The sequence below is a fragment of the Vulpes vulpes genome, chromosome 15, assembly GCF_048418805.1.
Source record: "Vulpes vulpes isolate BD-2025 chromosome 15, VulVul3, whole genome shotgun sequence".
In the NCBI taxonomy this organism is placed as follows: Eukaryota; Metazoa; Chordata; class Mammalia; order Carnivora; family Canidae; genus Vulpes; species Vulpes vulpes.
In genome coordinates, this window is record NC_132794.1 from 26,881,406 (window position 1) to 26,901,972 (window position 20,567).

Below are 20,567 nucleotides of genomic sequence, written 5' to 3' on the forward strand. Positions count from 1 at the left end.
AGCAAATATATAACCTATATTGAAACTATCTTCCCAAAATCAATATCATGCTAAAGTGATGGAACACAAAATAGTATACACATTAATGACAAAGTAAAATGTAACAAAAGTAAATGTGTTAATGTAATTAAACACAAATGTAAAGCCCAGAAAAGATTGCAGGAGCCTGTATTAGACTCCCAATTCTCTCATCTCTATATCCACACCCTTTACCACTTTTCACTTCCTCTCACTAGAAAGACCATTTATTTCCTTGCTGCACTGATGATGAGTTTAGCCATGTGACACATTTTGGCCATGTGACACACTTTGACCAACGACATATTAAAGACAGTCATGCAGATATGAAATATAATTGCACAGCTGAACTTCCCTCCTGAACTCCTGCAACTTTCTTAAGAAGAATACGACCCTGAGTAGCCCACGTGCCCCAGAAGACTGAGGCACATGTGGAGAAGAGCCACCCCCAACCAACCTGAAAAATCTGTGAACATGATGATTAACATTTCAGTACACCACTAACTTTTGGAGTAGCCTGTTATGGTGAGAGTTGACTGATACAGAGTGCAGTAAGAACGCTGAGTACTTTATTGAAGAGAAGCAACGTCTTTGAAATTTTGTAACTTGTAGCTATAGTTCGGTGTCTTGTTTATCTTTTGTAATAAAGTCAGTTAAATACCATTAAAAAAAAATCCAGGCATATCTCTAGCATAGTTCAATGATCTCATGAATTTTAACAGAAAATAAAGCAAGGAGGAGAAAATGACTGGGGTGGAGAAGGAGGCTGAGTGGGAAGGAGAAAAACTGAAAAAATTTTCTTAGCTATGTTAGCAAGAAATGGGAGAGAGATCAAAAGAGGTGAACTATGAGAAAAATTCTGTTATGGCACATAAGCCACCTTATTTGTAGTTTTCTCCTTTGTAATTGGCATCTTCCAGCTGTGCTTTTCCTGTCTTTGAAAACCTGCACCTTCACTTCCTACAATTATATGTTTTTGTTGTTGCTATTTCTGTTGTAATTAAGACCCTGGTCTTTCTTTCAAGGTTTGCACCTTTCTATTTACCACACTTCTGGTCTGCATACACCCTGATCCTCAACTAAAAATGTCCTGCATATGGTTCTCTCCTCCTGGACTAGCAACTTTGGATCTAAGATGGATCCCACCCACTTCCTTCTCTAGAGCTCTTTTTCTGAGCTAGAGGTCTTTTTGGTATGGATTTATATGCTACAATATAAGGAGGAGGATGCAATCTGTTCATACTGCTGGACCAAGAAAGGCAAGACACAATGTTCAAAGAAATTCAGCAGCTGCAAACACCACAGAAATCAATAAGCTCACAAACCAAGACTGCATGCAAGCCTTCAGATTCTTTCCTCAATGCAATTTTTATTGAATGACTTAAAGTGCCCACTATGTGCAAAATACAGTACTAAACACACTTCTGTGAAAAAGAAGCATCAGTACTTCCAATATAAATTAAGAACCAGAGAGTTCTACAAAAATTATTTCCCTCCCCAGTTGACCCTACTTAACTCCGGTCTGTTTTAAGTCTGTTTCAGTAAATATACAGTATATTTAACACCGATATAACTTCATGAGGATGCAAAAAAAAAGGGGGGGGGGAATCACAGGCTTAGACCAAAGAAAAGGTAAGCAATTATTATGCTCTTGCAGTATGTCAAATGTTTTAAGTGCTTCCACTTTATAGTTTCACTTAATATGTGCACACATATGTGTGCGCACTCACCCGGGCATACATACATTCTCCAGAAAGCTACTCTCATTTCATAGCTAACAAAGTCTTCAAGAGATTAGTAAGTACAGACACAGGAATGAAAACAGGTTTTTCAAATTCCACAGCCCGTGCCCTTTCCATATTTTCTCTACAGTTGATTTTGGAGATTAAAGATTCAGTGAAAAATGAAAACTCAGTGCAAAAATCCAATACTATCTTCATGTAAAATACTAAATGGTACAAAAAAAGTGGAGAACCACTACAAGGCAGGAAAGTTTTACATTAAGGGGTGAATGATTCGTAAGTCAGTCAATGGCTTCTGAATTTCCAAATACAAATAAAACTTGGTTTAGTGCAAAAGAGTTCCATCTTCAGGAGAAAAAAAGGCAACTCTTAGAATGACTTCTAAAAACAATTTTAAATTTTTTAAGAAAAAATCCTAATTTGAAAGAAAATTCCAAGGCATCCTTAAACTTCAAGATCACATTCACTAAAGCACTGCTAGGCACTGTGTGGTATTTCAGTCACCTATCAATGAAAGGATTAATCATACTATTGCTTTTAAGGACACAACCATACGTACACCTATTTTTGCAAATACCTTCTGGATCTACCTGATAACACTAAACTGCCCTAGTTCATGTTATCTTTCACCATAACAAGAAATCTCAAACTTCCTAGACAGATAATTCCAAATACATAAATATGTCCTTCATGAAGCTTCTTTGTGAGCCCCAAACCTGCCTCTAACCAGCTATAGAAGCCAAAACAAAATAAAATAAAACATAATTCAATAGATTGAGGACACTGGCCTTCAGCGTGCACTAGGCTCTTCCAATATTTTATGGTAGCATTTTTGTGCTAGAACCACATTTCAACCTGATTTCAAAATATATCACCTATTCAACATTCTCTTTATCCTTATCTACCAACCCAAATTTATATACTACTTGCCTTCTGTTAAGGTTGGAGGGTCTCCTGACACTTACCACAGATTATAATATATTATTGTTAATCACCAGACTCAAGTCTCAAGACAGCACAGACTATTTTGCTCATCAATGTATTCCTGGTAATTAGTACAGTGTCTGGCTTGTGGTAGGCACTACTGACTGAATAAAAGAATACAGTGGAGTCTGCAGAGGTAAATTGTAGTAAGTCAGATCGTAAGCCTTGAACTCATCCACAGGAAAGAACATACTGATTATTGGAAACAGAACAAAAAAACATAAATAAATCAGGACTACTCACTAAACAAACTTTCCACACTCTCTTACATTCTATCTAGAATTCCATAGAAAGTTTCATTTCCTAGTTCTGGTCCTGTCAACCCTACTTGAATATGAGTGTACAGTACAATACCGTTGAAATTTTCAACTGCAAATACTCCATAGTAACCCCATAAAGGGTTGGGGTAATTCTGTATTTTCTAGCATCACAGATGAAAGGCTTATCTCAATCTTTCTGGGTTAATAGCACTTCTGTATTACAAAAAAATTAATCCTATACCTCTATGGTATATAAATCTGAAGGCATGCATTTTCATTCTTCACTATTTACATTTAGGCTTAAATATCCCAGAAATTCTGAATTTAGAAAGATTTTCCTGATCATTTTATAGAATCTGAGAGCTACAATCTTAAACACTCATACAATTAAAAAAAAAAAAGGAAGAAGAAATGTAAAGAAATGAGATAGGTAGCTAAGAGTAATCAATATAGTTGGTTTGTTTCTATCCTTCCTCACCTCAGTTCTTGTCCCTACCTGCCACCCAACTCTTCAACCAATTTAACAGCTGCATGATATCCATGCCCCTAATAAAAGCCCCATCCTCATTAACTGCAGATAACTGAAATGCATCATAAATAGAAATTCCAAATGTAACTTCCCCAAAAAATATTGTTACACAGCATTATAGTATAAGTTCTTACAGAGTTAAATACATTTCCAAGCCAAATAAGAACTCAACACCATAAAACATGGTTTTTATGGGAACATGCATTCTAAAACCCCAACTATCCCAATCTTTTGGGATAGACAATATTTTTAAATTAGTGTGTTATATTCTGGAAAAAAATTTAAGTAAATAAAACTTTTGTTAATCAAATCATATCTTTGAACTTCAAGATCTGAAGTTTAAATAAAATACACATTCATGTATCTCTAGTTTCTACACTTAAGTTTTCACAATGAACTTGCAGTCCAAAAATAAAATCCCTCATACTAATAAAACAAATATGCTCTACATAGAACTCTCAGACTAGAATACTATATGATTCTTCAGAGCTATGTGTGTCACAATTCCTCTGTTAAAGCAAATATAGTTTTTGGTCACATTAATTAAAGACATAATACACTCTACTATTAGGAACTCCAATCATCTAGACATAGTGCTGTTTAATAAAATATGCTCTAAATGACTTTCTTTCTCATACCCCTAAGAGCTATTTGCAGAAATGTCCCAGTCGTCCTAGTACCTCATCAAACAAGTCCCCATCCACTGGGCTTCAATTACAGCAAGAACTGAAATTCAGTCTGAGAGCAGACCTCTCGCAAATTTACTCCTTCCACTATTCTTAAGAGTTTTCTTTACATTCTTATAGCCAATCATATGTTACTGGTCAATACTTTCTTGTATTAAACTCTTCCTATTCAAATTACTCTGTGGTCTCTGTGTCTTAATTGGACCCTTACTTATATAACTTTCTTAAAAGAAATTTTTATTTATTTATTTCAATATTTTATTTATATTCAAATGATATATTAGTGATGTAATTCTGTATTTTTAAGAGAATAAGTCTCAAAAACTAGGAAGGGGAAAATTAACCATATATGCCAAGTTCTACCCTAGAACTACCATTAACTGAGCGCTTTTTTTTTTTTAACTGAGCACTTATTAAAAGTATGGAAGGCACTAAAGATTTCATTATATAGGCATGACTGAATCATTGGCCATTGGTGACTGAACTCAATCTCCAGCCCTTCTCCTGGCCACCAGACTAATCACAGTGGTTGGTTTTCTGAGGTTGGTTTTACAACAACACCTGAAGCTGCCTTGTCTTCCAACAAGGAGTTAACTCATTAGGATACAAAAGACAGTAAATTCCAAGGATTCTAGAAGCTCTGTGGCAGAAACCAGGGAAAAGACTAAACATTTTTTATTACACAATATCTAGCCATATGAAGCTACTGGTAGACAACAGAAGGCACCAAATTGCTGTGTTTGTTTTCCCTTGCTCATGGACTTCTCTGCCTAGAATGATACTGTCAATCTACCTAGTAGTCTTCCTTTCATTTCAACCACTCCCTCCTTCACAAAGCTTTTCCTATTCTTAGATCTTCTTCTTTGTCCTACCAATACATCTTACAAATACTTAATTTAACTTCAAATATCATATTGGCATTTCTGGCTCCCACCACCACTAAACTGTAAGCTTTCTGGGTTATTACCTACTTCTCAATCTGCTTAAAACAAAGAAATAATAATTAAATGCATAGACTTGATAATGAGATAACTGAATAAGCAGAAATCTACAACAGGCAACTGAAAACCTGAAACTAGAGTTTATGTAAGGGTGTAATATTTGATTTTGAATATACAAACTTGGTAGTAATGAACATAACACATGAGTAAGAAAATATATGTCTCTCAAAGACACCTTGCAAAAGTAGAAAGCAGAAAATCAAAGACCAAACCTTAGAAAATACCCCCAGTGAACAAATACAAACACACTATATTGATTAGCAGTCAAATTTTACTATACAACATAGCCCAAAGGTGAACATTTTAAATACATGTACTAAAAGTTCACATACCAAAAACTGACATACTCACAGAAATCTTGTCCAATAACTAAGCCTATCTGTTTGTCTTCTTATCTAGTAATTCTCAACATTTTTATGTTTGTAACATGCATTCAAATACTAAATATTTTTGGCAGCACACCTGGAAAGCTTTAAAACCTTCACCACAACAAAGTACAACCACCCCTAAGGCAGGTAGCAATAATTACAACACATCATTACTGCAGTATATAATACTGTCTCAAAGTGTCTGCAAAAGCAGTTATCACACTACACAGCAGTATCTCTCTCTCTCTCAATTGTCCAGGCTCTAAGATATGTTCATAAGGCAAAGTACTCACAAGTTCTAATAAATAATATTTATTGGGCACTAATTTAAAAGTAAGCTATAATTGTTACCCCTCTTATTCACAGGAAATATGTTCCACTTTATAAGAAATCACACAACCTGTTTAGTTCAACATTCTGCTTCAAAGATACTGCAATTACATTTATAGAGCTTTAGCAAAAAAAAAAAAATGACAAAAATACTTTATAGTATGATCAAACACGGAGGCATATCTGTGAAGATTTTACAACAAAAAGGCGGAGAACATCACTCTAAAAACAATGGCTTTCAACTAACAGGGTCACAAAAGTAATGTGGATGACAACAGCAATAAAGCCTGCTTCCAGAGTTTAGTAACAATATATTACAATAATACCCTGATACACGTATATTAATTTCCTTGAAGTTGCAAATGCTTAAGTTAGCTTCTATATAACACTACTATCTGTCAAGTTGACCTTATTAATCTAAATTTTACTAATTTTCTAACTTTGCTTACATCTAAGTTCTTAGTTGGTTTTTAGTTTTAGTGCATAAGAGCCATATAATGGAACATACTAAATTTATGCCTAGTTATATTTATGCAAGCTTCAGTAAAGCTATAACAAAAATACTTTGAGTGTCCCAGAGACCTGCTTTCCTTTAAAAAGGTCCCAAATCAAGAATTAAAATCTTGGGCGCCTGGGTGGCTCAGCTGGTTAAGCAACTTCCTTGGGCTCAAGTCATGATCCCAAGGAATCAAGGGATCAAGGCCCCCCCCACATTCTCCCCCCCAACCCCGTGTTGGGCTCCCTATTCAGCAGAGAGCCTAGGTCTCCCTGTCCCTTGACTCCCTGACCCTCTGACGCTCCCCCTGCTTGTGCTCTTGTGCTCTCTCATTCTCTCTCTCTCTCAAATAAATAGTCTTTAAAAAAGAGAGAGAATAAAAATCTTGTCATCAAATGAAGTGTTAATGAGAAGACAAACTTTTCAATAAAGTTGCTGGTTTTCCAGATGGGGAAAATGAATTTGGCCACCTACTCAAACACTGTATAAAATTCAAATGCAAGTGAAATAAGACTTAAATACTAGAGGCAAAACAAGAGAAACAGTAGAGGGTAATAAAAGAGTATCTTTATAAAACAGGGTATGGAAGTTCAAGGAAACCAATTACATATGAGACTAAATTAAAGTAAACTTCTATTCATTAAAGGGCACGATAAAAGTAAAAAGACCTCCTGAAAATGGGGGGTAGGGGGGGTATTTAGACTATTATAAACTCCAGCAAATTAAAAAAAAAAAAAAGATAAAACCAATCCAAATGAAGAAACCAATGTGAATTTCACAGAAAAAAAGATCTCAGTGGTCCATAAACATAAAAAGGTAAATGAGTAACTTATCAGCAGTAAAACATTTCCAGTGTATCAAGAAGTATAAATGAACTACAACACAAAGGTTCATTTATTTCATATGAACCTTGACTCTTACACCTCAGAACATACACAAAAGTAAACTCTACATAGATCACAGACCTAAATGTAAATGCTAAGATGATAAAGAATAAAGAAGAAAACACAGAAAAAAGTTTTATAAACTAAGGTTCAAGAAAATTAGGCCAAAGCACTGTGAAAGAAAAAAAATGGGACAATGAGCATCAATGTTAAAATACTTAGACTTCAGAGAAACTGATAAAAGATAAGCTACATACACCTTAAGAGAAAAAATATACATATAATGAAATACATTCATTATATACAAATTCCTACAACTCAATAGCAACATACAGATTATTTGTATATGATATAAAAATGATCAATAAGGAAAATATGGAAGCAGCTGGTTCCCAGTACCTCCCACCACAGCCCCTGCCTGATTCAACTCTCCCACAGCCCCACTCCCTCTTCTCCACAGAGAGCTCCCTGAATTTCTAACACTGGAGTGAGAGTAAGAACAAAGGTTCTGTTGGTCAAAAGGTTGTTCTTGATGAGAAACCCAGATCAGCTGAGAGGCCTCAGTGGGAGACATAGCAAGCTTCACAGCCCCAATTCAAAGTTGTTTCTGTAGCTCCACCCCAAAGAAACAAGATACTGATTTTACATGTATTCTGACATGAATTATAACACATAAGCTCATGTAAGTGCGAGTGTGACCACTGCTTCTCATATTAGTGTTACCATTGGGATGAACCCTCACTACTAATGGTTCTTCATTCCTGCTCCCTCTTTCCACAATGCTCCCCCACATCCAGCTTCACTGAGGACCTAGTTCTCAGCTCTGCAGCCAGTCCTGCCCTCAGGCCTAGTACAGCTCACCTCCACCTCACCCACTTCCAGACAGAACAGCAGACTCAGCAAGCATGAGCTGTTTCCTTTTCCAGTTCAAAACAGGTTCTTCCTTGTTCTCCCACAGACCAAAAACAGTAAGAAAAGTCTTTCTGATCCAAAGGCTTACCCTTCCACAATTTAACCCACCCACCATTGGTCCTCCAAGTTCTTTCCAAATTTCCAAACCAACTACAATGTTAAAATATTCTGTACCCTCTACATCAAAATATACATCATAGAGATTTTTCGTGTGTGTGCAATTATCAAAGAGATTATTTTAATGCTAGTTTGAGGCATGAAGAAAAGGGTCTTCTATTTTTTTCTAAAGACTTATTTGTGAGAGAGAGACAGAGTACACAAAGGAGGGCAGGAGAGAAAAAGGGGGAAGCAGACCACACACTGAGTGAGTAGCCTGACAGGAGGCTTGATCTCAGGGATCCTGATATCATGACCTGAGCCAAAACCAAGAGAGAGACAACCAACTGAGTCACCCAGTCGCCCCTGAAAAGGGTTTCCATTCTTCAGCAGTGAGTCTTTTTAACAAGTATTTAAATGCTTGTTTGCTTCCAAGCAGTAATGCTTCCAGTCATGGTAGACTATTAGCAGTTAAATTCTGGGAAAGTCAAAAGGTAACCACAGATTTCTGACTGCATGGGGGAGTCAGCACCCCAGCTCCAGTTCAAGAATCAACTGTGTATGAGAAGCAGTATCTAAAAATCCTCCAAAAATGGCCAATAAGCACATGACAAAAATGTTTAAAACCACTAGTCATTAGGGAAATACAAGTTAATACCACAATGAGGTATCACTACATACTCACTAAAATGACTAAAACATAAAAGTTGACAATACCAAGTGTTAACAAAAAAGTAGACCAATGTTAACTCTCATGCACTGCTGATGGTAATGTACAATAGTACAACCACTTCAAATAACCATTTAGCAATATTTTATAACAATTTTACTTCTCTATATTCGCCCAAGAGAAATGTAAATATGTCCCTTCAAATACCCTTTACATATTGATGTATGTAAATCAATATCACTCATGAGGGCCAAGAACCAGAAACAACCCAAAAGCTCACCAACAGAAACATACTTACACAGTCTGTAATATTCATATAAATATTACTCAGCACTAAAAAAGGAACTACTAACAAATGCAATAAGGTGGCTCAATCTCAAAAGCATTTTGCTGAGAAAAAAAAATGTCAAATGCAAAAAAAAAAAATTAAGATTTCATTTATGTGAAGAACTAAGACAACCAAAACTGATCTGTAGTGAGAGAAATCAGATCAATGGTTACCTGGATAGGGAGTGTGGAGATACTAAACAGAAAGGGTGACACAAGGGTATCTTTTGGAGCTGCCAAATTCATCTAATGATATGCTTTAAATGGGTGCTTTTATTATATTTTTTGTAAATTATAACACAGTAACATTAACTTGGAAAAATCAAGATAGCAACTAGTAGGATGTGGAAAGGAGGGGCAGTTTGAGTGAGGAAAAAAGGAAATTTCTAGAATAAAAGGATGTTCTATTTCACATCTAGGGTGGTACAAAGAGTAGTAATGTTATTATATTTCTTTAAGGTATACATAAGCTTTCATATGCTTTGGTTCATACACACACACACACACACACACATACACAAACTTTCAGGAATGATTCATACACATACACACTCCAAAAAGAAAAGAAACAGGAAGACTGCAGTCTTAGCATATATAATTGTTTCTCAACTCCTTGATCTATGAGTCAATTAATAAAAAGAAGATTAAATCTGCCCTACAGAGATTGGGGGTGGAGAGCATGTGTCCAGCCTATGCACCTGAAGCTTTGGGTTTCCATACAGATGTTGGCCATGAAAGCCTAAGGAAGGAGGCATTTCCCTTACGACAGGTAAGTCTATCAGGGAACTGATGGGGAGAAACACTGGAAACAGAAGAAGGCCTACATGTTCAAAGACTCTGATCCCTGTTAAACTGGGTGTATTATAATAATCCAAACCTGGAGGACCCCTGCAGCCAATACACACAGGTGCCGAAGCATTCTTTAAGAATACTAATTAATTTCAACTAGTGGTCCTCAAACTTTAAGTACAGAAGAATCATTTGGGATTCCTGTTAAGAATCCTTTAGTCCAACCCTTGGGCTTGAAACATTAAGTCTGTAACGTATAGATTCTACATGTTTAGCAAGCACTACAGGAAATGAATTGTCTACAAAGCACATTTGAGAAACTCTGATCTAAACTTGTATCAACAAGGTTAAAGAGACAATGAAAATATTGTTGGACATTTTTAAATATGAAGACCAAGTAAGTTTTCAAAAGCAGACAGACTGTACTAAAATGGTTAATTGAGGTTAGAAAAGGAGAAAAGTTTCAAAAATTACCCATCATATGTTCAAAACAAAATATCATGACAAGGAGAATATTCCTGAAAATTAATACAAGTTTGCCAAAATAAACACAGGTGGTCATTTTAGAAGTTCAACTTTAACTTCATCTACTTAGCCACATTATTGCACAGTGACATTCCAAAATGGCCTTCACAAGCCAAATTTGGTCTTTCATGTATTATATATATTAATGATTACGATAAGCTATGATAGCATACTCACCATGTCTAGCTGCAGGAAAAAGGCAGGCCACTGCAGCATGCCAATACTTAAAGAGTTCTATGATATTAGAGAGTAACAGTGTGTTGTAGACTCAGAGAAGCAAAGACTCTAGTAACTACCCCTACTCTAAGCACATCAGAGCAGGAATGAATAATCATAGAATGGTCCCTGGGGGAAAAGGGGGAAAAGACAGAGAGGGCCCATGATTTAAAAAGAAAAAAAAAAAAAGTGCACTGCCCTGACTTTATAGGAGGTAGCATGACAGAGTAGTACTGACTAACTAAACTCCTGACAAACCAACTATCTCCCCACTCATCCCCAGGGAGCCTGGTGTGAAACTATCACAGGAGTCACCAGGACTCAAAGGAAAAACTACATGCAAGCACTAAAATTTAAAACACTACAATGTTCTTTAGTTATTCAGAAACAGAACACTTTTTTATAAACAGAACACTTTTTTATAACATGTAAGCTCATACAACTAACACATGTAAAAATACTTTAGAAGCTCACTAGGTACCAAAGTGGGGAGCTATCCTTTAAAATCAGTAATAAGAGGGCAGCACGGGTGGCTCGGCGGTTTAGCACCACCTTCAGCCCAGGGCATGATCCTGGAGCCCCGGGATCGAGTCCTGCAATCAGGCTCCCTGCATGGAGCCTGCTTCTCCTTCTGCCTATGTCTCTGCCTGTGTCTCTACCTCTCTCTCTCTCTCTCTCTCTCTCTCTCTCTCTCGTGTATTCTCATGAATAAATAAATAAAATCTTTAAAAAAATTAGTAATAAGACAATATCCATTATCATCACTTCTAATCAATATTTATTAAAGGTCTTACCCTGTGTAATAAGAAAAAAAGGAATTATAGGCATAAAAGTTATAAATAAAACTGTCATAATGTATTCATGATATAATTTTTTTACCTAGAAAATCCAAAATCATCTCTAGGAAAGTATTAAAATAGAAAAGTTAAGCAAGATGGCTAGACATAAGATGAATATACAAAAGCCAGTTGCATGTGTACACACCAGTAATAAATAACAAATATTTTAAAGCACCACATATAATTATTATCAGAAATTACCAACTATCTAGGAAAAAAATGACATACAAGAATTCCACAGTTAAAATTATAAACTGAAGAGATATTTTAAAAGACCCAAAGAAAAGAAGTATACTCTGTTCATGGATAAAGACCCAATGCCATAAATATGTTAATGATTCCAATGCCATAAATATGTTAATGATTCCAAATTGGTCTATACAATCAACTGAATTACTGAAAAATTCAAGGGTTTTTCAGAGGTCTTGGTAAGATTATTCTAACACTTCTAAGAAAAATAATCTGTCATGACACTTTGGAAGAAGAAAAGCAAACTTACTTTTCCAGGAGTAGAGATTATTATGAAACTACAGCAATGAAGACAGGATGGTATTCACAAAATGAATGACGAAACAAAAGACAACACAAGGAAACAAAGAGCACCATGTAAAGCTTTTGTATATGATAAAAATGGCAGGTCAGTTCAGCGGCGGAGAGTATTAACTTTTCTATGAGGTAAAATTAACAACAACAAAAAAACATATGTAATAAAAATTAAATTGGATCACCACCTTACACCTAGTACAAAAAAAAAAAAAACTAAAGATGGAATATGGTCGAAATGTTGCAAACAACTTTAAAACTCTCAGTAGAAAAGATAGATGAGTATCTTTGGCTATTTAGAGAAAAGCTTCTAAAGTTAAAACAATGAAAATATACTCTTCAAGAATTCATTAAGCTGCAATAAAAGGGAGGATAAACTTAGGAATCAAGATGATTAACAATCTCAAATAAAAATGAAGGAGTGGAAATGAAAATGAGGAGACTGGTTAGACAGAGGTTACTTTCAAAGTTATATCTTTAGTTTTAAGTAGAATTCATGTGTATTTGTTATTATAAAGTATTAAAAAATGCAGATTATTAAAACAAACCCTCAAAAAAGCATATGACCACCTAAGGAAGTAGTACACCCGGAACTGGCATTACAAAAATAATAATTTGTACAATCAAACAAACCTTATCTCAACATATAGGATATAAGAAGAAAGAAAAATATTATAAAATAAAATTTGTAGCAAGAGAGATGAACGGTATTTAATATTCAAATAATATAGTTACATAAAGGGGGTAGGGGAGAAGGAATAGAATAGAAACAATAATTTTAAAATTTATATCTTTTTCATGAGAAGAACATGAAAGTTTTCAGACTAAAAATCCTAGGCAGGACTGTTAAGAAGATGCACACACACACACACACACAATATACACACACATATACACACAATTTCTAGATTCTAAAACCAAAGAAGAAAGCTTACAAGCTTACACAAAGAGTTAACTTACTTACAAAAAAAAAAAGTAACATTAAACAGTATTAAATTTTAAATTTTACAGAAAAAAAACCACATAATTAAAATTAAATACCTGATTTTTAAAAACTAATGCTATTAAATGTGTCTATAACACAAGTAATATTTTTTGATGGAAGTTGTATCATAAGAAATTTAAAATACCATCATTTAGAATACAATTCCATATTAATCCAACAAAATCAGAAATATTGTCAATAAAAATATGCTAAAAAGTCTTTCTTATTGAGGACAGAAAGAAAACTTTTCATTTTGACACTACTGGTGGGGGATGCAAGACTATAAAAACTTCATCAATCCATCAAAACTGAGTGGGAAAAAAAAAAACTGAGTGGGGAAAATAAAACTAATAAATAGAAACTCAGATGACAAAAAAAATATTTTTATCAGTTACCACCATATACATAAGTGATGAAATCCTACTAAAAGACTAGCAAAAGCACACAAGTTTAGATCAGATCTATTAGAAATAAAAAGAATTTGATGAAACTACCAAAAAATTACATCATCTCTCAGAATTTAAGAGACAAGAAAAAAGCATGAAATACTCAAATCACACTATGAATGTTCATTTAATATATAAATATAAAACTCTAACTTTCAAATACACATCCTTTTCATATGCTAAAACCTCATGTAGTCATAAGGAAAATCTTAATTTCTAAAACTATTACAAATCATGTTTTTTAAACAGTACATTGAAACTAAAAATCAACAATTTAAAAAATGCAACATCTTAGGAAGTATACCAGAAAAAAAAAAAATCTTTTAAACAGTAAAAGAAAAATGAAGTCAAATCCCAAACAAAGATGAAAATCCACAGCCCAAAATGACTGGAAACTCACGAGGTGATGAATTCAAGTATAAAAAGAGCAACAACAATAAACACCCAAAAAAACTAGAAAAGTGGAAATAATAAATACAAAAGCAAAAATTAATAAATTAGAAGATAAACGGAACTTATAAAGGCAACAAAGAACTGAATTTTGGAAAAACCAGTAAAATAGATCAACATCTGGCAAACATAATGAGGACAAAACAAAACAATCAGGAATAAGAAAGAAATTGATCTATACAGACAGATTTAAGAGAAAACATCAGACCTATACATACACACACACACATCTAAATGAAATCAACTTGAAATCTATAAGCATTTTTAAAATTGACTCCAGAAGAGGTAGAAAACCTAAAAGCTTAATAGTCAAAATTTGGAAAACTTATCTAAAATGTGCTCTAGATAAATGGTCAGCCTGCCGTTGTCATATTCACCAAATGTTCAAAGTAGTAAGTACTTAGGTTGAACGATAGAAAATGGCTAAATACCACCAATTTTGAATGATTTAACTTAGTCCTATACTAAACTATTCCAAAAGCAAAGGAAAACCTAAAAAAGCTTTCTAATCAATTTTATGAGCTGACCTCTCCTTGAGAGCCCATATGCACATAACAAACTATGTAACCAAAAAAAAAAAAAAAAACAAACTATGTAACCAATCTCATTTAAGAATAAAGACACTAAATTCCAGATAAAAGTTTACTATATTGAATTTGGATGCATCATGACTACAGAAAACAATAAAACATAACGGGTAAGAGAAGGTGCTCATGAGTCTCATGACCCTGAGTTTAAAGTCCACGCCCAACACATAACAGCAATGAAATGTTCCTTTAGTTCTTCTCTAATACTGTTTCCTCAACCAGAACATGCGGAGGGAAATAAAAAAAAATAGTGCTCACCTAATAATAATGTGCTTGGAAAGACTAAGTGAATAAAAAGTTTTGAAAACTCTATGCACAATTAGTTAACATAGGTATATATAACATATTCCAAATGTTATCTATTACAATTGTTTTTATTTTTGACAAATTATCACATCAATCATTGCAAAAGGAAAAAAGAAAAAGACATTTGATAAAGAATCAACATCTAAATCTGATTTCAAAACAAATTTTAAAACTTAGGACTATAAGGAAATCTCCATATCATAATGAAACAATGCGCAAAAGAGACTAACACTAGCAGTATTCTGTAATCTTAACTAAAGCAATAAAAAAATGAAAAAAAAGAAGTATTAACAAGAAATAGGTCAGAATGATAATTACTTGCAAATGACACAAACTATAATACATAGAATATTTTAAAAATCAACAGAATATTTATTAAAACAAGACTTCATTAAGGCAACTAGATACAATGTCAGTATACAAATCAAAATAGGTAAGAAAAGGAATAAGGAAATACGTAGCTGAATCCCTGCCTCTTTGCCCAAACCCAGTCTAGCTAATAACAACATAATAAACTATTTAGTACTAAAGAATATCCCTTTTATGTGATGTTTACAGTGATTTACATAACATTCACTGTCCTTGGAAATGCTATACTGTATTTTTCACAACTATAAATGATACCTAAATTAGAAAATATTACATAATTTAACTAAAAACTTTACCCTGGATCCAGCTTCTAATGTTTTCCAAGTTTTGCTTTAACTCTTAAATTAGCTGATCTGTGACATCCTTCCCACCTGATCCCCAAATGTAATTAAGTGAAAGTTGACTGTTGATCCATAAAATTCATTCTGCCTCCACCCTCTAGTATTTCTTTTTTTGTCCTCCCTGTCCAGAAATAAATGCATGCTTAGCTCCACTGAAACACTCAGATCCAAAAGAGTTGTTCCTGTCTAATCATACTAACTTTAAGGCTTTAAAGGAAGATTCAGAGGCAATTAATGATTTGTGCAAGGTCACAGAAAGGTGATTTAGGTCCAACCCACACTTCACTACACAGCCTATATTCCAACAGTAGTCCATGGTTTCTCAATAATTAAATCCTGAGATTCAGTTAGGAAACTAAATTACTGCATTTGCATTCCTTTCAGAAAACATTCACTCATTATTTCACTCATCAAATATTTACTGAAACCTATTATGTGCAAGACACCATTATTCTAAGCTCTATAATGAAACAAAATAGGCAAAATACCTACCCTTATAAACCCTATATTTTATCCAATTCAGAAAAATACGTTTAATGTAAATAGTACCCAGCTCACTTCACTCTGTAAATCAGTTTGGTCCCTAGGAGGAAGCCTTCTATTGCTGCCCTAAGGAATCCTCATTTGGGACCTGAAGCTATATATATAGGTACCAAATTTTTGAGATCTAAGGATGCTACACTTAGGTAAATATAAAGTACAAATGTTGAACCTACATGTTCATGAAACCACCTGGGTGGCTCAGTGGTGGAGTATCTACCTTTGGCTCAGGTTGTGATCCCAGGGGCCTGGGATGAAGTGCCACATCCGGCTCCTCTCAGAGAGCCTGCTTCTCCCTCTGCCTCTCTCTGTCTCTCATGCATAAATAAATAAAATCTTAAAGAAAAAGAAGATACATGTTCAAGACTAAGATTATGGACAGGATTTAATGGTAGCTAATCTGCCACCAACTCCACCTAACCTGTATCACCTAAACCTCAGAAAAGCAGCTTTCTGCAGTTTTATTACATCTCATAACTCCCTGCCATGGCCAAACTTCAACAACAAGCAAAGAACACATCAGAGGAAAAGACAGCCAAGCCAGCCCCTTGGCTTATACCATGGCAAGCTACTTTGCAGGTGAACAAGACCTATGAAAGAAAGCTTTGTGTTGTGCTGCTTAAATAAATAAATAAATAAATAATAAAGTTAAAAATCATTATTACTAATCATCCTTCTGGAAAAAAAATCTTGAAAATATAATAAACTATTTCAACCTCCAGAATAAAACTGCATACATAAAACTAATACATATGTGCATTCACACGCATAATTTTAAGGAGAGCAGAAAATAGGCTAAATTTTGATTATGCAAATGCACTAGACACTTCTTGTTTTCATAATAATTCATAAAGTTTCTAAGTGAAAACAAAGAGTTTCACTTTTGTTTCTTCTAAAGTATGAAGTTCACTTCCTAGTTACTAGCTTGTAGTCCGCTTCCTAGTTACTAATCTGGTGAATTTAAGCCTATGAATTTATCTGTAATAGATGGTTTAAAGTACTTATACCTAAATAAACATTTTTAAACAGTTCTGAGTAACAAATAGTATATTACTGCAAAAAAGTAAATAAACACATTGTTTCTTTTCAAAAACCCCATAAATACCATAATGGAAGTATAAAAATAAGTGCATAATAAAAATTGCTCCAATAAAAATTGCCCAGTATCCCAAAAGATCTGACACATACACTAACAATAGCATCATAATAGTAATATTTTGGATCAACAACTATTCCCTTTGTGCAAGGAGGGGACTCATGAAGCTGGGAAACTGAATTTGATGGCCAAGATCATCTTTAGTAATTTGATTCTAGAACCTACGATCTTATGCATAAACCTCTGAACCAGGCAGATCTGCATTATCTGATTCTACGCTAGAAAAAGTCAACTTAAAAAAAAAAAAAAAGAAAGAAAGAAAACCCTCACAAACTTCTTACCATTGTTCAAACTTAAAAGATGTGAAAAGTAGGAGCCACATTTCCCACTTTCAAACAATAATCAGGCTTTAATATTCAACACTGAAGAGAGCTATAAACAAAAACGATACCGAACCTATTAAACCCTGCTTAGCGTACATGTGAACACAAGGTCCTGCTCTAAGTATTAACACTTTATCACATACTTAACATCAAAAACTAAAGTTTAAGACATTCAAAACAGAATACAAGGAGTAGAAGATAAACTATTCTAAACTCCCATTAGTAAATCTAGAATCGTTTCACTGTAAATAGATCGCAGTCCGCAACAACAACCCGAATTTGCCGGGAGCAGTTCACTTACACAAGAGTTCCAAAGACAACTTTCCCAAAGTGCCTAAAATAACAATGCACTATCCTTGCTTTCCAAAATTCTCGAGCATCTTCAATCACCTCAAGCACTATCTAGAATTCTAAAAATAATCTCAAAGCAAAAACTTAGCAGTGGGTATTCAGACCGGCCGTGCACTCTCGGGCAGCAGGCCTCGTTCTGAAATCAAGCACAGGTAGGATACAAGCTGCGCCAAAGCTACCACGGGGTGGGGCATTCACGACTCGCTCAGATAAGCCCAACACAGCTTTGGTCGGTGCTCCCAGTAAACCCCTAGTGACTCCCCAAATTTCAACACGACTAAAGCAATGTTTTCCTTTTGCCCAAAATGCTTTTCACAGAATGCCAAAAAAAAAAAAAAAAAAAGTCATAGCCAACACTTCAAGATATGGTGCAAGCCATGATAATGCACTTGAGATTCTGGAAACCAAATCTCCAATAAAATGAATGTGTCTCACCGCTCACTGTGAAAGATCTGAAGCTGCACACTTCAGATTTGTTTTTTTTTTTGTTGTTTGTTTGTTTTTTTTTACTTACGTGGCCATTTGAATGTGTGACTGAGGCAAGAGTAAAGGGTGAAGGATGGAATAAGGTCAAACTTAGCAGACAAAAGATCCCTGGAATAAACAGGGCCAGAAAGGTCTCCTTTCGTAGGGGCAGGGTGTATATTCAGAGAGAAAGAAAAAAAAAAGAAAAGAAAAGAAGAGAAAAGGGAAAAGAAGAACACACCAAATCCTGTACTAACACAGCAGTCCACCAGGTAACCGTCCCTGCCCCGCCAGGCGGGCAACTCCATTCCAGCAGAGGTCCCTTCTGCAGAAGAGCAGGCCTGGGATGCCCCCACCTCCGACACAGACCGTGTTCGGGAGCGATGACAACCGGCCGCCTTTTTTTTTTTTTTTTTTTTTTTTTTTCAAAAAAGGAAGAGGTGAGTAAAGTTTAATTCAGAAGCCCCGTACGGAGTGTCGGGACGTGAGGGTCGCTCTCAGCACGCCGCGGGCACTGCCGGCTGCAGGAAAGCGACCGGCAAGAAGGAAGCGGGTCGAGACCACTACGCGCCCCGCTCCCCAGGCTGGGCGCGACGGCCCGAAGGCGCGGGCGGGCGGCGGGCGGCGGGCGGCGGGCGGCGGGGGAGCAAGCCGGGGCGGGGCGGGGCCGGGCCGGGCCGGGCCGGGCCGGGCGGCGGGGGGAGGCCGGGAGCAGGCAGGAGCGGGGCCCCGCCGCGCCGGCTCCGGGCTCGCCTCACCTTCTGCGCCGCGCTCTGCTGCAGCACGTTCTGCTCCACGGTCATGGCCCCCGCGGCGCCGGCGGCGACTCGGGCGGCGGCGGGCGGGTCCTCGCGCCTCCGCCGGCCCTGGCAGCCGCGCTCCGCCGAGCTCCAGGGAGCGGCGCGGACCGCCGGGGAGGACAGCGCCCCCGCCAGCCAGGCGCGAAGGCGATGGCGGCCGGCGTGCGCGGGCACCGCGGGCTGGCGGCGAGGCGCGGGCGGCGAGGGCCACGGCGGCAGCCCCACGACTTCGCGCCGCCCGCCTCAGCGCGGCTGCTCGGCGGCGGCCGGGGCCATGGGCGGGGGCGGGGGCGGGGGCGGGCGCGGGCGCGGCACGGAACGGGGGCGCGGGGGCGCGGGGGCGCGGGGGGCGAGCGGGCCGGGCCGGGCCGCGTCACGCGCGCGCTCCCTCGCCGGCGGCTCGCGGGCCACTGCGGGGAAGGGAGAGGGGACGGAGCGAGCGGCGGGCCGGAATGGCGCTCTGCTCCTCCCTCCCCGGCTCCACCTCCCCTCCCCTCCCCCAACCGCCGTCACCTCCCCCGCCCGGCGGCTCCGCCCCCTCGAGCCCCGCCCGCCGGCCGCCCTAACCCTAGATTGTGACCCGCGGGGCGGCCCCGCCCCCGCCGGCCCCGCCCCCAGCAGGCCCCGCCCCCGGCCGGCCCCGCCCCCAGCAGGCCCCGCCCCGCCCTGCGCGTTCCCGGCGGGGGGGCGAGGGCGCGCCCCGCGGGCTCTGCCTCGGCTCGGAGCCGCCCCTGCGGCAGGTTGCGCGGTGCCTGCCCTCGGCCCCGCGAGGCTCGGAGCCCGGGCGGGAGGCAGCGCTCTCGGCGCCGGGGCTGCGCGCACCGCCGGCTTCCCGACCTCCTCCGAGACAGAGTCCCGAACCCCGGCTCCTTTCTGGGTCCCCGGTCCTCCCCCCTCGCCTTTCTAGGAATCTCCCGAGCAGTAAACTTGCCGGGAGGGAAGAAGTCACGTGTGACTTCAGCAAAGGGCTGTCGGAGGTCCTTAGGCTGGAATGTACTTTTCTCCTTGACTGATCATCACATAAGTGAATACTGATATTCTCCGTCTGCTTCATCCACGCAAACAGGTACCTGCCAGTCGTTGCGAGGCTCTGGAGGAATAAGGGTTATTTCCTGAAGATTTGATAAAAATGAAATACGGTCTATACAGCAGACGAAAGTCTCACTGCCCGCCCGGGGGCCGCATAATTCCGATACACCAGTTGTCAGACAATTAGCAGTGAACCGTCCTGCG

At 37.9% G+C, this 20,567-nt stretch overlaps 1 protein-coding gene across 12 annotated transcripts in view; it reads right to left on the reverse strand.

Moving 5' to 3' along the window:
* Positions 1–19,547, reverse strand: part of USP25 (ubiquitin specific peptidase 25) — a 136,698-nt gene extending 117,151 nt beyond the window's left edge. For 3 of the 12 annotated variants that reach the window (XM_072740929.1, XM_072740926.1, XM_072740927.1), the window contains exon 1: positions 19,293–19,513. In XM_072740929.1, the coding sequence (XP_072597030.1) occupies positions 19,293–19,337 (45 nt within the window). In that variant the 5' untranslated portion in view covers positions 19,338–19,513. Of the gene's footprint in view, positions 1–18,019; positions 18,236–19,292 lie in introns of those variants that run through there. The other 9 variants (XM_072740935.1, XM_072740933.1, XM_072740934.1 and 6 more) reach the window with 7 other exon arrangements.
* Between the last annotated feature and the right edge of the window lie 1,020 nt (positions 19,548–20,567).